Here is a 20,305-nt window from a genome sequence, read left to right on the forward strand (position 1 = left end):
ATCTAACAGTCGGGAAATGTAAGATTTGTTTATACCGACCATTAATGAACAGTAGTCAAACAAAAATATGAACAATAATAAATAATGATCTTATTATTGATCAAACAACATGAGACAAAGGATTCGATTTACCTTTTGGAGGATTTTTAATCGTCTTCTTGAGTTGTTCATCTTTGTTTCTCTCTTGTTGAGCATTCTTCTTCACCATTTTAACCAGTTTTTGTGATTTTCGTTTTACTTTTTTGAATTTAGGGCATAACTTGTCTCGATCTATAATTTCTAGTTTCTAAAATCCATATTTGGAGGAAAAAAAGAGGTTCCAGTAGAAGAAAATAGTTACAAAAGGGAAATGAATTTCGTAGATCTAATTTTTTTTCCCCGAGAGATTAAGAAAAATCATTATACGAAGATACGGTGGAGGAGATTTTCCGTTTGTTTCTGGGATGAATAGATGGAGGGTATTGTAGATAGTTCTGAAATTTTGGGGTTTTTATTTCCTCTTTTGTTTTGGTGGAGTTATCTTACAGGATGTTGACAGCCTTGGGGCTGTAACGCACGCATTATTTTATAAATCCCAACATATAACTGGAATTTTTGTAACTCAAAGCGTATCACCTTGGTTTTTTTAGAGTTAAAACAAAACTAGTCATAAAAACCCAAGGTAACCAAACTTGTGGTACAAAAACCCCACTCAAATGTTGGGATTCATTAACACTCCATCTTAAACTAACTTATATAAAAACTCCAAAATTTTAAAAATTTGATACAAAAACCCCAAATTTCAAATTTGGTTTCATCAAATTTTGTGATGAAACCAAATTTTGGTTTCGTCAAATTTACGAGGTTTCATCAAAATTTTGTTTTTTTGGGGTTTTTGTGTTACTTTTATTTTGGCGGGTTTTTTGTGGATGGATAGTGACTCCTTTGGGGTTATAACTCGCGAACCGCTAAATAAAACTCAGTTATCGGAAATAATTTGTGTTCCGAAAATCTTCTAGAAATTTTTTCTGGAGAAAATCCTCTGTTAGTGTAGCATTTTCCTCTGTGCCACGTGGTAATAGTCGAAAGAGAGGGCTACCGTACAACCGTTTAACCCCGGTTCGATGATAGCAGGTTTTCAATTTTCTCGTTAGTATCTTCTTCCTAAAAGTAAGAGCGTGAAAGAATAAAAAAAAGAAAAAAAACCAAAAATGGGAATGTAAAAATGATTGGGCAAACCCTAAGTTCCCAAATCAGAATCTTATTCATCCAATTCGATCAAATTGAATCCAATTTCGTTAGGGATCTTAAGTAGTTGATCGAATTTGTGGTTAAAACTGGTAAAAGAAGAAGAAGATGCCTGCAACGGGAGATCTAGACCACCAGATAGAACATTTGATGGAATGTAAACCATTAACAGAAGCAGAAGTAAAAGGTTTATGTGAACAAGCTAGAGCTGTAATTGTCGAAGAACGGAATGTGCAGCCTGTTAAATGCCCAGTTACTGTTTGTGGTGATATACATGGTCAATTTCATGATCTTATTGAATTGTTTCGTATTGGTGGTAAATCTCCTGATACTAATTATCTTTTCATGGGGGATTATGTAGGTAAGGGCTTCTTATTTTTGTGTAGAGGTTTTTGATGTTCTTTTATTCCTTTTGAAAAAAGGAAATGTTTTGATTATTTGAGTTAGGTTTAGGTTTTATGTGCGTATTGATCATCAGGGGTTTGAAATTCATGTAGCTCATGCAACATGAATAGGTTTCAAATGTCTTCGTTTCCTTATCCGTTCTGATTGTGAAATTGGAGCACCTGTTTTTATTTCTTAGCTGCCTGTTTTGCATCATTAAGGCTTCTAGAGTTGGAAGTTGAGCATCAAAGTAGCTTGCTTTCTAAGTAGTATAATCTGAATAGACAATTATTTATCTGTAAGGTGAATTTGGAGCATATTTTGAAGAGCCGGAGTGGTTGAGATTGATTGTGTTTTCAAGATTGTAATTGATGTTGGCGGCTTACTGCATGCCTTCTTTCTCTGGTTCTTGTAGATATCCAGCAGTATCAATCTTGATTATATTAAAAAAAAAAATGTTGCTTGCATGCTGCATTTTGTAGATTGTTTTGCCATAGAACTGTTGGCATTTTACAAATTTGGTAGAAGTGCGATAGTGGTTCAGAATGACGTTTGTGTGCAAGATAGTAATTGATGTTGGCATGGCCTACTGTCTGCATTTCTTTTCTTTTCTTTTTTCTTTCTTTTCGTGTAGCTGTTGCTTGCATGCTTTATTTTGTGGATTTTATTGCCATAGAAATGTTTGAGCATTTACAGAACGCGATGCTTGTTTTTTGTTTTTATGCAGACCGTGGATACTATTCAGTGGAGACAGTCACACTGTTAGTGGCCTTAAAAGTCCGTTATAGAGATAGAATTACAATTTTAAGAGGAAACCATGAAAGCCGGCAAATAACTCAAGTGTAAGATTTTTATTCTTTTCAGTACTTACTCATCTAGTTATTGCACCGAAAGAAGAGTTATTGCAACGAAAGAAGAGAAGTGATAAGACCTGTTGTTCATGCGCATATGCCTGACTCATGCATTTTGACTTCTCTGGGTATTCTGGCTGTCTCTTATAGCTTCTACTGTTCTGTACTTATGTTGATTAGATAATGGTGATGATTGGCTGAAATAGAGTTGTGGAGTTATTTTTTAATTAATAATCCTAATTATCTGGTTTCAGGTATGGTTTTTATGATGAGTGCTTGAGAAAATATGGAAATGCAAATGTTTGGAAGTATTTTACTGACCTCTTTGACTATCTACCCCTCACAGCTCTTATTGAGAGTCAGGTTTGAACTCTGTAATCACGCATGAGTCTTCATTGCACTAATACCACTTTTTTTTCTTTTTCTTTTCGCTTTTATGGATTTCCTTAATTAGTTTTTGTATTTTTAGGTGTTTTGTTTGCATGGTGGACTCTCCCCATCCTTGGATACATTAGACAATATTCGGGCTTTAGACCGTATACAAGAGGTATGCACATTAATAGTCAAGAAATTCTAAATTAATATGCTCAGGAGATTCATTTACTTGTTTCCTTGTTTACTTCATACTTCATTGTTCATATAGAGCTCTGTTAGATTTTCCACTTTGTTCTTAGTTGATGACTGTTCTCTTTCATGCAATGGCCTTGTCTGGGGTGAACAGGTTCCCCATGAAGGACCTATGTGTGATCTTTTATGGTCTGATCCGGATGACCGATGTGGGTGGGGAATTTCTCCTAGGGGAGCTGGCTATACATTCGGGCAGGACATCGCAGCTCAGTTCAACCACACCAATGGACTATCCTTAGTCGCAAGAGCCCATCAACTTGTGATGGATGGTTATAACTGGTGTCAGGTGGCTACATAGAGAGAATACCCTACTTGTTTTCGGAAGTTCCCAACTTTGTCTGTTTTTCAATCCAAGGCTAGCATCTAATGTTGAAGGTTGTGATTTAAATTGTTGCAGGAAAAGAATGTGGTTACGGTGTTCAGTGCACCGAATTATTGTTACCGGTGTGGGAATATGGCAGCAATACTTGAGATTGGGGAAAACATGGATCAGAACTTCCTTCAGTTTGACCCGGCTCCTCGACAAGTTGAACCAGACACCACTCGCAAGACTCCAGATTACTTTTTGTAATCAGAACTGACTTAAGGTGTCACCATCTCTTTTTCTATTTTCCCTTTCCCCCCTCATATGTTACATGTATCTAATGATTCTATTACACTAATTGCAAAACTTTTAGGCTGACATATTGCAATTACAATCAATCTAACATGCCACATCCACGTTAACCAAAATTTGGATCCACGGACGAATCTTTTTTGGTTCTAAAAAGTTATGGGATGCGTTATCGGATGATGGCCATTTCCGGAAAGATTTTGACAGCTTCATTGACTGAGAAAAAGAACAGCAAGAGAAATTTGTAAATAGATTATATGCGTATGAATGGAGAAACATGTATGGAGCCTGATGCATTGTAGTGTCTTCATTACCAACCTTTTAAAACCCCTACACTCACACCAGCAAGTTAGTAACTCTTTCTCCACTGATGTTGGAACATGTATTACTTTTCAAGTCTCGATGCCAAAAGTCCCGAAAGCAACTTATATGTCATCAATCACCTCACGGCATTAAACCGCCCTAAGATTAGCTGGTTTTGCAAACAAAAGACAACTAACTTGAATCAGCTCAGCTTGGCAAACACATCTAAATTGTAGTTGTGGTAAACTGGTGATTGTTCTCCATCTTCAAGCAGGATTAGTTGTTACTTCCTATTTCCTTTAAATGTACAGTCTGCAGACTCCGTACTACTTAAATTTAAAAGAGTATTTGTTTATAATTTATGCATGTATCCAGCACCAGGGTCGGTCCTGCATTTTTTGTGGCCTTAAGCAAAAAAAAAATTCGTGGCCTATTGCTAGCTAGAAAAGCATTCAATTATATTAGGCTGAAAGTCGATTCTCCTCTGATCAAAAAAAAAAAGAAAAAAAAAATCGATTCTCTTTATTGTTGGAAGGGGGTTTGAAATACTTAATTATATCTCCCGCTTGGGACTTCTGTAAATCATCGAACCTTCGCTTCCTTTTCAAATTCTTTTACCAGGTTCATGCTCCCTAGTTGCGACTGGAGGCATAATATAATTTCTTTCAGTTCTTAACTTGTTAGTTGTAAAAAAAAACAAGGGAGAATCAAGAATTTGACAAATTTACAAATAGCATGCTGAACAAGATCAACTTGGTGAGGGACAAACGAATAGTTATAAATTATAAGCACCCACAAGATGTTACTAACAATATTACAAATCTAAAATGTAACAACATATGTACACACTAAAAGTTGTTAGTTCTGATGTGCAGGTTCTTGATCAGCTTCATGCATATGTACACAAAATCTACAGTGTAAGCCGTTATTGCTGGACCTTCTTTCTTGATAGTTCTAGCACACTAAAAGCTTTCAAATGACTACAGGATACACAATTGAAGCTTTCTGTTGATTAATCACTATTGTCATAATAGTTCAAATACATTCTAACTTTGTGCAATCAATTATGTACCACAATCGTCATAGTAGTTCAAATACATTCTAATTTTGTGTAGTAACCAAATCAGACTCCAAAATTTAAAACCCATCATCACAAATCAGACTAAGGTTTATCGAAAAGGCCAAAAACACGAGATATACAAAGAGAAAAATCAAAAGAATCAAAAAAATATGATTGCAAAAGAAACAAAAAATAATTAATCAATTGTCTTAAAGCATACTTACATGACATATGAGTTTTATGAACCCTAGAAGGATAGAACAGTCTCGTTGCGTTTTTACTTTCCTTTTTGGTTTTAATCTTTCAGTTTCAGAACGTGGTGGCCTTTTAAAGGAACGCAAATTCGGATCTAAAAGTAAAAAAAAAATGGAAAATTGTGGCCTCCTCTAACTTGTGGCCTCAAGCGAGGCTTGGTTTGCTTATACTACAGGGCCGGCCCTGCAGAGCACCCAAATGGTTTCTGCCATTTCATGGATGCTGCTGGACATTGCACCATCTTGGTACTTCTGGTAATTCCTTTATGAATAAAGGGGAAATCACTCCTATGCACACATCTCTTTTAAAGAACAAAACTCTTGTGGTTACTGCTTCTTTGTGTGAAATTTTTTGCAGCCTTGCCATCTTATTCATATGTCTAAAGTGTAAATCCTGCTGGTTATTCATTTAAAAAAAAAATGGAACAACGCATTTGATGAGAAAGGAGATTTATTAAATTTTCATATCACTACTATAAGAATGTGCTTCCACCCATGTCTAAACGGACTGGTTTACTGAACAACAAAAATTGTGTCAACTGCTCGTATATTAGTAATTCACAGTTGCTTTGATTGCATCCAAGATCTGCAGTCAATGAGAAGAACAGACAGTGTTATTATGAGTGTGGAGGACTCTCCTAACATCCAATTTTATTTGAACTACAAAAATTTCGAGAAAAAGTAAATAACCAACCTTGTTCTTGGTGGGCATAAAGAAAGGTTCAAACACGAGAGGGAAAGGAGTGTCCAAGCCGCATGTTCTTGCTACAGGAGCTTCTAGCTGCACATAATAAATTTTATTAAATTCTTATGAGCTTAGATCGATGTTGGCATTAATGAGGAACGGCCATTGCTCTTTGCAAAACATTTAAGGGGTTCAAGTGTTTACCCTTGAGAAGCAGCGTTCCGTAATAGATGCAGAAATCTCAGCACCAAATCCTCCTGTCACTGGAGCTTCATGACTAACCTAAAAGTTTATATTAAATAGAGAAAACCAACTTAGAAATTGTAAGGTCTAGAAACACTAAGCACATTCTATGAGTGTATGCAGAGGGTTTACTCACAAGTAGCCTTCCAGTTTTCCTGACAGAGGCTTCTACTGTTTCCTTGTCCCATGGAATCAAAGTTTTAAGGTCTATCAGTTCACAAGATATTTCCTCCTGTAAATTTCATGGATCAAGTGTGAAATTACTAAGCAAAAACTGTGTTTATGATAATATGATAACTGAAGAACAGGTTAATGTCGAATCCTCTCCTTTCAGATCAAGGATTTACCTTTTCAGCATCCACACACGCTTGCTCCATAACTGCAAGCTGAGATCCCCATCCTACAAGTGTTATGTCGCTGCCATGACGAATAACCTGAGAGAACGCAGAATGTGGCAAGGGGATCACATGATTTAAATGAACACAGGATTAAGTTCTCTCTAATGTTATAATTTCGCAAGTGCATGTACCTCAGCCTCAGATAAGGGAAACATATAATCATCTTCAGGAACTTCTTCTACTGCCAAACGGTAAAGCCACTGGAGTTCGAGAAAAACAGTTAAAAATCATTTGAAGTTTTATATACACTGCTGCCTCAAAGCAAAACTTAAATAACAATGACTAACCTTTGGCTCAAAAAATATGACAGGATTAGGGTCTCGTATTGAAGCCAATAATAAACCTTTCGCTTGCTTTGGACTTCGCGGAATGACAACCTAGACGAAAAGTTAGGAGCATAAGAATCAATGTTGACAAAAATTAAGAAACCATCAATATTAAGTTTCCTTTATGCACTGACTTTAATTTTCATGGAAACATGGTTTTGTTACAGCCACATTGATTTCTAGGCCACTGTAGATGCCATTTAAAAGTTGAGAGACCTATATTTCAGCAACACTTTCACCTTAACTTTAGCTTGATCAGGAGACTGTAAATACAGAATAAAGACCTCAACATGCAAAGCGCCAATGCTAGCTGAATAAAAAGTTACCTTGAGTCCGGGAACTTGACAAAAAAATGATTCCGGCGATTGTGAATGATAATGGCCACCATGGCCCACAGCACCATAAGGTGTTCTTATTGTTAAACCTATATCACATTCACGTTGAATATCAACATGGGAGCACAAACATCAACTTGGAATTGCAACTCACACGAAAATTAATTGTACCTCCACAGTTGAACTGATTCCCACTTCGGTATCTAAACTTGGCCGCTTCATTCACAATCTAAGCATATCAATTATGTCAAACGAGAATTAGATATATGTTTCAGTCCGGGAGATATCCTATATAGAGAGAGTGAAAGTATACTGTATACCTGATCGAAAGCCGGGAAAATATAATCTGCAAACTGAATTTCAGCAATAGCCCGATTCCCCTATAACAGTAAAAACCAAAAAATTAAAACAAGCAAAACACAATCATTATATCGTTTAGAGATTAAGGCTCTATGTATATGCCAGACTAGCACGTATAATCATCATACATACCATTGCCGCGAGACCAATACCGAATCCAACGATACCCTGCATTACGGCTATATGTCAGTCTACAAATTAACCTCAAATCTTTGCAAGAAAACTAAAAAAAACTAAAATGAAATAATCAAATGCTTTTTCTGGTGCAAGTCCTTGTTTGCAGAATGAGCCAATTTTCAACAAAACAAGAAACAAGAGCCACCCAAGACTGAAAATTGAAGGTGCTGACCTGTTCACAAAGAGGGGTATTAAAAACCCTTTTACTACCAAATTGATCAGCTAATCCTGTTGAGCAACGAAAAACTCCACCAAAACTCACATCTTCTCCAAACAAGTATGCACTGCGGACAAGTAAAACCAAACCCAAAACCTTAAAACCCTTTTTCTTTTTCATTTTCATTCAGTAAATCAGAACAATAACTATGAATTAAAAGAAGAAATCACACTCTGGGTTTATTAACTTACTTGGGGTCAGTCTCCAGAGCAATATAAAGTGCTTGATTAATAGCAGTAAAAAGATTCACAGATTTTCCACTCTGTTTTTCCATGGTAGACCTAGAAGATGAAGAAGATTTTAAAGTCGAACAAGCTGTTGAGAACCCCCTTTTGCTGAAACTTGAGATCATCCATTGTTTTCCCAATTCTTTCACAGATTTCGCCATTAGAGAGTTAGTAGTAGATGGGAAGATGGATATTCAGAAAATGATCAAAAATTTGGCACAAGAAGAGAAGTAGGTGAGTTTTACAAGTTTCTCTCTTTATTATGGTACATGTATAAGTAGCAGTAGTGACAGGTAAGCGGAGGAGTAGCTTGATTCTTGAACCGTTAATTTCAGGCAAATTTTGGTACGTGACCGAGTGTCATGGGATAGACATTATCTTGTCACATGTAATAAAATAATGGCTTTACAAAGAAGACTATTAGGTGATAAAAAGGGATCACCCATAAGTAATATCAAAAACTCCTTATCTCAAATAATTTTGTAATGACCGAATAACCTTTTAGTTAATTTTAATTTTATTTAATTAATTAGATAATAATTAATTTCTACGGTTGGAATCGATCCAAACCTGGACGTAAAACCAATTTTTACGGTTGGAATCAATCAAAACCTGGACATAAAATCAATTTCTACGGTTGGAATTAAAAGTAACCTGGACGTAAAATTGAAATTTACGGCTAGGTTGACGAAAGAAAAATTTAGTAAACTAAACCTAGACGTAAAATTGAAAATTACGGTTGGAATTCAACTAAACCTGGACGTAAAATCACTTCTATGGTTGGAATTAAAAGAAAAGTGGACGTAAAATCGGATTTTACGGTTGGAATTAAAAGAAACCTGGACGTAAAATGAGCTTTTACGGTTGGAAACTAATCCAAACCTGGACGTTAAACTACATGCAAATAAAATTTTACGGTTGAAATTAATCCTAACCTGGACGTAAAATCACTTCTACGGTTTTAAGTTTTATTTTAGTTAAAGGGTAAACTAGACATTTTATATACATGTTAGGATATCTCATAATCACTTTTTTGGATATTAAGAATCCAAGTGAAGCCCCTTTATGGAAGTGTGACGCCCCAATAATAGCCTTCTTTACAAACGATGCTGTTTTTGTTTCCAAATTTCATTCATGGTTCTCATTGGAATATTCAATGGGGATAGCTATAAAAAAATGTCGTACGTATCTTGTTATCTGACGCGTGTGTCCCATGTCACATATCTATCTCTGAGTTCGTCTTTTACTTTGTTTTGTTTTTGTGACTGTGACATTTGTGAGTCTGTGACTTTCAAACTGAATACCAACCATAATGAACCATTTTATTGGTGGGAGACTGGGAGTTACGCTTCACAATTCTCTTGTGGTTCAACATTTTAGCTGCAACTCACGCTCCAGATAAGACTTAAATGTGGGAATATATCTTTTTAAACCAATACATCAAATTCCTCTCTAATGAGAGTTTTTAACCAGACTCGGAGATCTGATGACCAAGACTCACTTAATCTTGTTGTTCTAGTTCTCTTTGCTAAACAGTTAGCAACCTCATTGGACTCCATGTGCACAAACGTGCATTTTCATGACTGGACATTTCCCCATTAGCGTCCAAGCTAAAAGTTGGAACTTAATTTAGAAAAATAAAAACCATCTTAACAATTTCATTTTAGCACCGATGAAGGAGATCGGCTAAACCCAAAATTAAGGAGAGAGCTTAAATGCCTCACAAATCACCGAAAACCATCTTAACAATTTCATTTTAGCACCGATGATGGAGATCGACTAAACCCAAATTTAGGGAGAGAGCTTAAATGCCTCACAAATCACTGAAAAAGTAGTTGGTGTGCAAGACTTTCGTTTTAGATACATTTCCATAAAAACGATCGCGGAAATCTCCCCCTTTTTAGTGCCAACAAAGGATTATAAAATTCAAGTAAATATAACCGTTGGATTTCCAAACTTTAAAATTCCACCGTTAGATCTCACAAATAGAATTCCGTTCGAACTATTGCTATTAGCCGTTAGATCACGAGACCTCCTCTTTCTTATCAACCGTTAGATTTTTAAAGAAGTGGTATAAAGAATATTTATAGGGACATAAGAGTAAATGCATTTTTTATATATTTAAGAACCTCATATCTTTTAAACTACACGTCGGATTTTTGTAAATTTTATATATTTGGAAAGCCCTTTAAATTATCTAAGCAATGAGCATAAATAATGATATCAAATTTTTTTATATTTCTCCAAATTTTATATGTTTTCTCTTTAATAGTAGACATAGCTTAAAATTATACATAACTTAAAAACAAATTGAAAAATATACAAAAAAAATAAAAAAAATGATTGATTCTTAAGTACAAAATACGACTAATTTTCAAATAAAAAGATTTGGTGTCGGAGCACCACCAAATTATTTACAATATAGAAAAATAGCATGACTGACGTAAGACGCACGTGCTCACTACTTGTAATTGTAGTTCTGCCAAACAAGTAAGCAAAGGTTTTCTTTCATTACTTATAAAAAAAAAAGAGGCAAACTCAAGCATATTACAGCCGATTACGAAATCAGAAATAGTTACATAAGTTCTCAAGATCATTAGAGAGTCATCAAATCCGTAATATCTCCACCAATTCTTGACTAACCATCCTAAGTTTCACGTTTAAAAACCTTCTCAAAATCGTGGTTGGACCAAATCCGACCCCATGATTTCAAGAACATATAAGCCTAGCTAATATGAACTAAGATTTTCATAATACAAGGGTGTTACAATAAAAGTAACGGGAGGATGAGTAACAATGGTTTTCTGAGTCGACCTTTTATGGCCTGGCTCAGGATGATTCGGCCTGGATCGGCGTTGGAGTCTTTGTAACAATTAATAAAATTGATGAACTTGTTGATGATTTTGATTTTACTGTTTTTCCCTTTGTTTCCTTAATTGTTGATGTTGTTCCTGTTGATGTTCTTGTTGATTGCACATATTCTTCAGTAGTCGAAAAAGTTGAAGTTCATTGGAGTTTATGTTTCTGCCAGAAAGTTGCGCTGGATCATCGTTAAACTTGTGAGACCCCAAAATTCTCATCTTGAATAACATCTGCTTCAACTCGCAAAACCAATTTTCGTCAGAGAACACAACAAAACTTCTTTATCCACCAGAGAGGACGAACATCAACACCAGTTTTTAGGCAAAAAAACATAAGATCCATGATAACACGAACAAAATAAGGGAAGATAAAAACTAGTACAAGCCCCATAATACTAAAAGCACAAATAACTAAAATTAAAAAAGATACATGCAAATCTAGATCAAACCCAATAACAGAGCAAACAACAGATCTACCCATAGTTGTTGGAGAAAATTCTGAAATTAAAGTTGAAAAAGCTTCTGCTTGGCTGGGGATCAAAGGTGAAAACGATGATATGATTTGATTTCTTCTTAACAAATCACAAAAAAAAACTTCACTCACAGTTAGAGATCCAAAAACCAAAATCTGAAAGATTTTAGTCGAAAACAAAAACAAAAAATATAGCTAAGAGGTGCCGGGAATTAAAAAAAAAACAAAGAGATTAGAGTTGATTTGTTGATTCTTCTGCTCAAATCCGCTCCAAAGGAGCCGATATGATCATGGAAAGTTTCAAGTGGCTAGAGTTTGCGTTGCTTATCCAATAAAACTTTTGAAGAAAGAATGTCACGCCGACATATAAGTATACCACCAAAGCATACCACAAGGTCATGTAGCTCGATTTAGCCATAAAAGCTAGATGCATCTCGAGTGACCGCATAAAAGTTAACGTCAAATGCGGTAACAAAACACGTAGAAAACACTAAATAACCTGCACAACCATTAATGAGAACCCATAATATGTATAACCATCCTCGATAGGCTAGGCTAGCAGCGCAAACCAACTGCTGCCACTGTTAGTGAAAAGTGATGATAAGACGTGATGATAGACATAATTTTATCTTTGCAATGCCAGATCCAGTAAAGAAAAGAAAAAACATTTCTAACGACTAAGGAATAACTACTACAACACTGCAGTGAGTTTAAGATCAAAATAGTAGAATACAAAGAAGCATATCGTAAAAGTATAATTCTGAGAAATCCGACAAGAGAAAGAGAAAAATTACATTGTATGACAAATACAAGTATGAATGAGAACCGAATAAACCGGAGGAGTGATGGTTTTTCTCGGAAATTAAATTCCAACCATTAAGATTGTTTTTCTTCTTAGAAAGATGTGCTCTCAAAATAGAAGTAATTTTGATCACACCTCTTAAAACTAACATTGATGAAAATTCCATCAGCGGATAATTCAAAGATGAAGATTTTGGTGAAGATTCTGCCGTCGGAGACAACAAAGATGAAAATCTCGTTGTTGGCGCTAATAATCTAAAAACCCAATAAAGTTACTGAGAACAACCATTAAAGCCAAGACAAATCTTTAGAAGAGGAGAGAAAACCACCATAAAAGTGTAGATAAGAAACATAATAAAACTAACGTAAAACAAAAGCTAAACTAAGAAAACAATAAGGATTGAAAAGACCTGCTTATGGTGGGATTTTTTTTTCATGTTAGAAGAGGTGATAGGTAAGTTACGCATTTATCTATTCATTACTTGGAGGTTACATGATACACTATTCATCACTTGATAATTACATAATTCTAAAATATTATTCCTTTGTAGAGGCCCAGCTGTAATATTTGGTGTTGTTAGATAATTAGCATCCACAATCCTTATGACCCAAAATTTGCATTGAACTCAAAATTGTTATTACAACCAAATACATCACTAGTGGAAAATAGCAGTTTCGCGACCGTCAAAGCAAGTCATAGATACGAGTTAAATGACTTGCTTTGGCGGTCTGGGAAAGGGTCGCTGTTTGTATTCTTACACTTTGGACTTAAACCATTGTTTTGTAATAGGATATACCCAGCAACCATAGCACAACACGCCCTTGTGGAACACACAACCAATGTTTTCAAGTGGCTATAAAATCAAGTTATCCATGTATGCATCAAAAATCTATTACTAAATCTGATAAATAAGAGAAGGGTTTTGTTAAATTACCTGAGGATCAACAACCTTAGCCATTCTACAGAACTCTTTTTTCATGACAGTTTTTGCACCAAAGTTAGAGGGCTTTCTGTTTGTTAGTCTTAGTAGCAGCAAGAACAACACCTGAATCTTTTCCAGCTTGAACTGAAAATGTATTTGCATTCGCTAATCCTACAATACCCAAATCATCACCAACAAAAATCATTAAATAAATCCTTAAAATCTCACCCAACAAAATCAGAACAAACCCAAAACAAATCATCCTAGGTCAGTTGTTGTATGTGAAACATAGATTGAGTACAAAATCAAATTAAAAAACCCCAAATTAAAAACCTAGGGTTTCATTTTCATGAAAACCCCAAAAATGAAAACAAAATTGAACGATTAATCAAAACCATAAACACAACAATAACAACAATTTACAAAGAAAATAGTAGCAAAAACATTAATGCTAACCCTCCATCAATTCAAGAAAACCCCTAAATAAAAATAGAGCAGAAAATTTGAGAACCAAACCTCAGATTTTTTTCAAAGTTAGTAGACTTGCATCTTATATGAGCCCTTTTGTTTATCACACCTTCGTGAACTGGTACATAATTTTCAGGAGATTTGTACCTCCTTAACACCAAGCAAAACGTTTGAAATCTGAGCCTTGGATACATCTACAATAACATATCAACACCAAATGAATAACTTTGACGAACAAAGAAAAATCAAATCAGATAAAAATGGTTGAGTAGTTATACCTGAAAATGTTGAAAAGTCCAACTGAGGATGATAATTGGTCATATAATAAATCCTACGAAAAAAATCTGAAGAAATTTAAAACCCTACAAACCAAATCAATAAAGAATAAAAAAAAGAAAAGGGCGAAATTACGTTTTCAAAGAAAATGGTTGAAGTGAGTTTAGATTGGAGAAAAATAGCATCCAATCAAACATAATACAGACGGATCTGGAGAAATAGAGAAGAAAATGGTTGTTCTTACCTGTTCATGCTGAATCTTCAAACCCAAACATCATATTAGAGCTAGTGATCTGGTTGAAACAATTTTAAGCTCGGTCGAGAGAAATTGTGTGAGAAAAAAAAAGAGTTGAGGTGTTACTGCAAAGAAAAAAAGAGATGAGCGGAGGTGAGAAAGAGTGAGAAAGAAATAATAGAGATATGAAGGGGATAAGGATAATTGATGCCTAGAAAATTGAACCGTATGAAAAGCTAGGTTCACCGGTCCGAGTGTGGGTCGTTGAGCTAGGAATAAAATAATAATAAAACTTTTAATTCAACGACCAGCTTAAGCCCTCCAAACTATGCTCCGATTTTTTTTCATATCTTAGACGATCTTGACCGGTCCATGGTCAATTGACCGTTATTGAGGGTCGGGGTTGTGGGTCAGGAAACCCCATTTTTCACTAGTGCATATTTCGGCCAGTAACACAAAGTCTAGTGTATGACCTAATAATATGCATCGTGACTCAAAATCTTCTCCCGTGACAAAAAAGTTAGTGTGTAACCTAAAATGTGCCTCGTGGTTCAAAAGTTGACTTGTGAATCAAATGTGACTTAAACTCTGATTGCTAGATCACTGCTCGGTTGACCCCAATATGCATTAGCAAGTCAAGTTTAGATGTCAAAATTCACTGTTTGAATTCCTTACTAAAGTCAATTTTGTTAGGTCAACTTGGGACTTAAAATTGTAGAAATATAACGCTAGTTACTCTTGAAGATTTGACGATAAAAAATTGAAGCACAAACAAATACATCATCCTTCAAGTTGAGGTTATTGTTCCATTTCTGTCTAGTTTTTACAGTCTTATTGATTGAAAGGTGAAGCATATAAAGTTTGTTTACATAGATTTAGTGTATATATGGTGACTTGATCATGATCTATGATCAAAGTGTCCAAGGAATAATATCCACTAGTTGTATTCTACAACTTCTTGTACAGAGTTACGAAGCATAGTTCTCTATACTTCTGATGATTTCAGCATAACGCTAATATTATATTTGTTACTACTTAGTGTTGAAATTTGATAACTAGATAGTTTGGGTTCATGCTTTGAAAATATGTTAGAAAGCAATTTCGTACTTAAAGGCAGATTTGAACTCGAATTAAGTTTCATATTATAATGACAATTCATATTCGATTTGAGAAACGAATTTAGACTAATTCGTTTCCTGAATCCAATCTATAACCGGTTCAATATCCGAATCTGACTTGCATATCATCGAAGTGTTTGTTTTATCATTCTTGATTTATTTTTTATTTTTATGTATTTCACAATATGTGAAAGTTGAATCTAAAAGCTTAAATATATATAAATCTATTTTACTATTATTCATATTCATTCCTTCGAAACTCAAGGCTAGATCTCACATCCATCCAAAGAGATGTTAAGTTACTCTTACATCTTAACATCAATAAGACTGGGTTTTTTGGCCTACTTTTGATCCACGAAGCATGGTTGAAGGTGTTTTCCCAAAGGATATTGGTAGGCCTAGCAAAGGAGTTAAGCTTCTGGGTGGACCTGTGAGTTTGGACTTGGAATTCATGAGTGATATGGTGTTGAGTAGGGTGAACAAGACTATTTAGCTAATGTCTGCTATAAAAAAACTCAAAGACCCTCAGAGTGAGATGTTGTTACTTCGTAACTGCGTCGGTGTATCCAGATTATATTTTGCTATGCGTACCACCAACCCTGCAGCTCTTCAACGGGCCTCAGACCTTTTTGACGATCATTTACTTAAGTATTTGAGGCTTTTAATCACAAGAGATGGTGCTGGTTTTGGGCCGTTGCAACAGAGATTAGATACCTTACCCATCCGAGATGGTGGGCTTGGTATTTACACCATGTCAGACACTTGCGCATACTGTTATCTTGCCTCTCAGAGTCAGACTACTTCGGTGCGGAAAGTGATTCTTGGTAGCTTATTCTCAACTGATAATGGTGCTACTTATCAGTTGGCTCTTCAGAAATTCATTCAGGTATGTGGTTTTCCTTCCACTTATTGCGTCGATGACACTGCCCCCCCTTCTATGCACTCCTTGGCAGTCACTTATTTTGATGCAGTTAAGAAGCAAATCCCTGTCCAATTTACACTTTCTGCAAGAGATTCCATACTTTGGAAATGTAACCAGGTTAAACATGCTCAAGATTATCTTTTTGCTGCTCCCATCAGTGGGTTGGATCAATGTATCGGGACTAGACAGTTTAGAGCAGTAGTTTGTTATCTCCTTGGCATTCCTTTGTTTGTTGAAGACGGGTTGTTTTCTTGTTGCAACAAACCTATGGACATTTTTGGTGATCATGCGCTTCATTGTGCTAAGGATGTTGGGAGTAAGTTTCGTCATGATGTGGTTCGCGATGTAACTGTAGATATCTGTTACAAAGTTGGTGTTCCCATGCGTAAAGAAGCTTCTTTGGGGTTGGTGTCAGATGATAACAAGGACTTACGCCCTGCGGATATTCTAGTGCTCAACTGGGAAAACGGCCAAGACGTGTGTATGGATGTTACAGGTGTTTCATGATAGACGCATTTATGTGTCTAATATATCTTAATTATATATATTGTTAGTGCTCGATATTGTACTTATTTGGCTATTTTATTTATTTGTAGGTGTTTTTAGAAGAATAAAGTTTTGCGGCGAAATTGGCTGAAAATGCGGCGTTTGGACCTCCATTGGTAGAGTACCGGAAGCGCCCCAGAAGTGTACCGGAAGTACCCCAGAAATACCCCGGAGGAACCCCGAAAAAGTGCGGAAAATGTCCCAGAGAAATCACTATACGGACCCTCGATTTTGTATAAGGGGTAACCTAATTACTAAGGGGTGACCTATTTCCAGGCAGCTGTTAAAGGGAGAACAACACAGGATAAGGGCACCCACCTTCTTCACGTTTTGAATTAGAAAATTGGCGGGAAGTTCACTGGCAGATTGAGAATCGAATTTTGATGGAGTTTTAACGAGATTCAATCGCCGAAATCAATTGGGCTGGACTAAACAGGCCTAGTACAATCTATTGGACGCAAACAATTGGGCTGGAATGCCGGAAAAATTGAATCGAAGTTCAACAGAACACGTGCGCTGCTGATTGAGTTCAAAGATTTTGTGAGGAATTTCTGGGAGATTTTCACGCTAACTATACTTGCACTTGGTCTTCTTAAAGTCATTGGAGAGTTTTTTGGCAAGGGAATAGCTTAGTAGACGCGTAAAAAGAAGAAAGAGAGGAAATATACGTAACTTGTTGTGGAGAGAAAAGGAGAATTTTGGGGAAGATTTAGTGGACCTGTTTAAGTATATATAGATTGTTTCGAGTCATATAGGGGTGATCAAGAGGTTTGGGGTCTATCAGAGACCAGAGAGAGGCTAGAGGAGCGAAGAACGGGAGCTGCAAGAAGGAGGAGTTCTGCTGCTGCTGCTGCCATTAAAGAGCACGAAGAACACGAAGAACAGACTCCAAAAAACAGTTGTTTATCAACAGTGACAACGACTAGCCACTGCGGGTCTTAAAAACAACAGCGTCAACAGCAGCAGTGAGGTATCGTTATTTACAGCAGTGGTGTTTTATCGTTCTTCTCTGGACGCTTAAAGAGGGTCGTAGTTTCACTGTATTATATTTTTTTACTCTTTTAATCATATTTTGAGCATCAAATATTTATTTTTAGAACATGATTATTATGAGTAGCTAAACCCCATTACTGGGATGATGGAGGAAACCATTCTTTATGCATGAGCAATTCTATTTAATTCTTTTATGACTATTTACACTATTATGAGTTGTTTTATGATTTTTCTTGATTATTTGTGATTTTATCTGATGATGTATGCTTAGTCTAGGAACTATTGATGCATCATGCTTATGATTTACATCTAATACTTTACAAAATCTATTTTAGGCAAATCAAAGAGTCGATATTTGTTATCATTATAAGCTATAATTGTCTAGAATTAATAGTTGATTCGCATGAGTATAAGAATTGGTGGAATCCTGAGTCCTAGTATCTCTTGATCCTGTGACAAATTGTGTATATATTTTTGTTTTAAAAATCTTTTCAAGTCCGAGCAACGAATCCTTATTTACCGCAATCTTAATATTACAACAAAATGGCGTCGCCGACGCGGACTTGTATATATATTTGTTTTTAGGTTTAATTTTTTTTTATTATTTATTACTATTTGTTCCTTTTTACGTTTCTTTTTGTGTCTTTGATTTACAGGTTCGAAGTGGAATACTAAGGACTTGGGAACAAAAAGCTTAAAGCTTAAAGCTAAAAGCTAAAAGAGAAGAAAAAAAAAGACATAATTTTTTTTAGGATTTAATTTTTATTATTATTATTTTTTATTTTTTTTGTATAAAGCTTTTATTTATTTATTTTTTAGAATTTGTAAATAGGCTTTATTTTTCATAATTTTTGTAATTTTTGGACTTTTTATTTGGACTTTATTCTGGACTTTTGGACAATTATTTTTTATTTTTATTTTTTAACCCTACGGAAGGGTATTATAAAAAAAAAAAATTATATAAACTGTGTGCAGAGAAGGACGACGATTACGATATCGTCTCGGCCCCTCGGGTTCGTACATGACATAGGAGTCGTGGCCCGAGTCGACTTCAGCGGTTCATCCCCCGTCTGGTACGGGAGGTAAGTCCATCGAAAAACTCGCGAATCTCCTGTAAGCGAGTTACTGTATTCCTTAAGGTGATTCATTGATTGAGGACGAATTTGGACTGTTTTTAATTTCCTAGTAAAGGGCAAGGCCTGGCCAAATCAAGATAAGGACTCGGATTTCATCACCGTTTCCTTCTTGCCCGCCTTAGGAAAACGAAACCAAACGCGAACCTAAGCCTAAAATTTTGAATAGAACGAGACTTATAGGGTAACGAGCTTAATAGGAAACTCGTTCGAAAAATATTGGTTTCTCTTTAAGCACATTTCAAAGTTCATGATGGTTTCTGTGAGTTGAATGCGTGACTGCGCCACCTTGTGATAGCGGTGAGGCCTTGGGTATCAAAGCTCCACTGAGCTTCCCTCGCCTCGATTCAACTTACATTAGCTCGGATTGATTCCAGAGGGGTGTGCTCAAATTGTAACGAATTCCTTTTCGAAGGAATAGAAGCTGGTCTAGAAAACAATCTAAGTGGAGCCATCATGCTTTTTGTTTGCTAGATTCTATAGGTTTGATTTGGTTGAGTCGGACTTGTTTGTGATTGCGTAGAATTCCCCTGCAATTAAGAATGTCGAACTGGTATGATAGAAGCCAATACAATGAATATCGACCTGAATTTGAATATGGACATCATCAATATTATGACCATAGTGAGAATAGTGGCTGGGGACACCAACCTTTTCAAGGTTATGGTTCATACCATGGTGAGCCCAATTACTATCCGCACGCGCATCAGTCATACGAGCAAGAAGATTATAGTACTAGTTCTTCGTATCTAGAGGATACAATCAAACTATTGAAAAGTAGTCCTTATTATGATCCTTCAGTTTCTATTCCTTCTCTAGAAGAGACTCTCAGGAATTTAGATGAGTCATCACGTCAGTTAGCTGAATCGACGTATAAATTAGATGAGGTGAATAATGTAGTTATGGACGAAAGAACTGCAACAACAACTGAATCTGTAGAAGATATCCTCAATAGATTAACTCAAAACTTAGATCCTACACTAAGGGAACTTTCTTTGGAAGAGACCCTTGAGAGGATAGCTGAGTCGACACGTAGACTTGAGTTAGAGACGAACGAAAGTATTGCTCGAAATAACTTGAATTGCCAATATAGTGTATCCAATAATACCCTTGAGAATGAAGATACTTTTTCACATAATCAAGATAACGAGGTTATAATTGGTAACACTACTTATTTAGATAAGGTTCAATCATCTTCGTACTATTATGATGATGAGGATAGTAGTGATGAAGAATCTGAAATATGTAGGCATAGTAATCAGGAATCTAG

At 35.7% G+C, this 20,305-nt stretch overlaps 2 protein-coding genes and 1 long non-coding RNA gene across 3 annotated transcripts; 1 reads left to right on the forward strand and 2 right to left on the reverse strand.

The window, feature by feature from the left end:
- Positions 1–1,120: 1,120 nt before the first annotated feature.
- On the forward strand, positions 1,121–3,784 carry LOC113343741 (serine/threonine-protein phosphatase PP2A-2 catalytic subunit). Its single transcript, XM_026587877.1, has 6 exons — positions 1,121–1,588; positions 2,339–2,453; positions 2,717–2,825; positions 2,932–3,009; positions 3,184–3,375; positions 3,487–3,784. Exons 1-6 carry the CDS (start codon positions 1,336–1,338, stop codon positions 3,658–3,660), a joined length of 921 nt encoding a protein of 306 aa, XP_026443662.1. The 5' UTR covers positions 1,121–1,335; the 3' UTR covers positions 3,661–3,784.
- A 1,856-nt stretch (positions 3,785–5,640) lies between these two features.
- Positions 5,641–8,585, reverse strand: LOC113343772 (2-oxoisovalerate dehydrogenase subunit beta 1, mitochondrial-like). The gene is made up of 13 exons (XM_026587902.1): positions 8,252–8,585; positions 8,016–8,127; positions 7,799–7,834; positions 7,627–7,686; positions 7,478–7,535; positions 7,298–7,395; positions 6,933–7,022; positions 6,777–6,845; positions 6,595–6,681; positions 6,384–6,479; positions 6,209–6,286; positions 6,014–6,100; positions 5,641–5,905 (listed from the first exon to the last, which is right to left on the reverse strand). The coding sequence occupies exons 1-13, from the start codon at positions 8,446–8,448 to the stop codon at positions 5,870–5,872; spliced, it is 1,104 nt and encodes a 367-aa protein (XP_026443687.1). The 5' UTR covers positions 8,449–8,585; the 3' UTR covers positions 5,641–5,869.
- A 2,359-nt stretch (positions 8,586–10,944) lies between these two features.
- Positions 10,945–14,426, reverse strand: LOC113343686. Its single transcript, XR_003357362.1, has 5 exons — positions 14,333–14,426; positions 14,091–14,143; positions 13,861–14,006; positions 13,357–13,515; positions 10,945–11,379 (listed from the first exon to the last, which is right to left on the reverse strand). It is a non-coding gene; the product is annotated as an uncharacterized LOC113343686 (long non-coding RNA).
- Between the last annotated feature and the right edge of the window lie 5,879 nt (positions 14,427–20,305).

This window comes from Papaver somniferum, unplaced genomic scaffold, assembly GCF_003573695.1.
Source record: "Papaver somniferum cultivar HN1 unplaced genomic scaffold, ASM357369v1 unplaced-scaffold_65, whole genome shotgun sequence".
Lineage (NCBI taxonomy): Eukaryota > Viridiplantae > Streptophyta > Magnoliopsida > Ranunculales > Papaveraceae > Papaver > Papaver somniferum.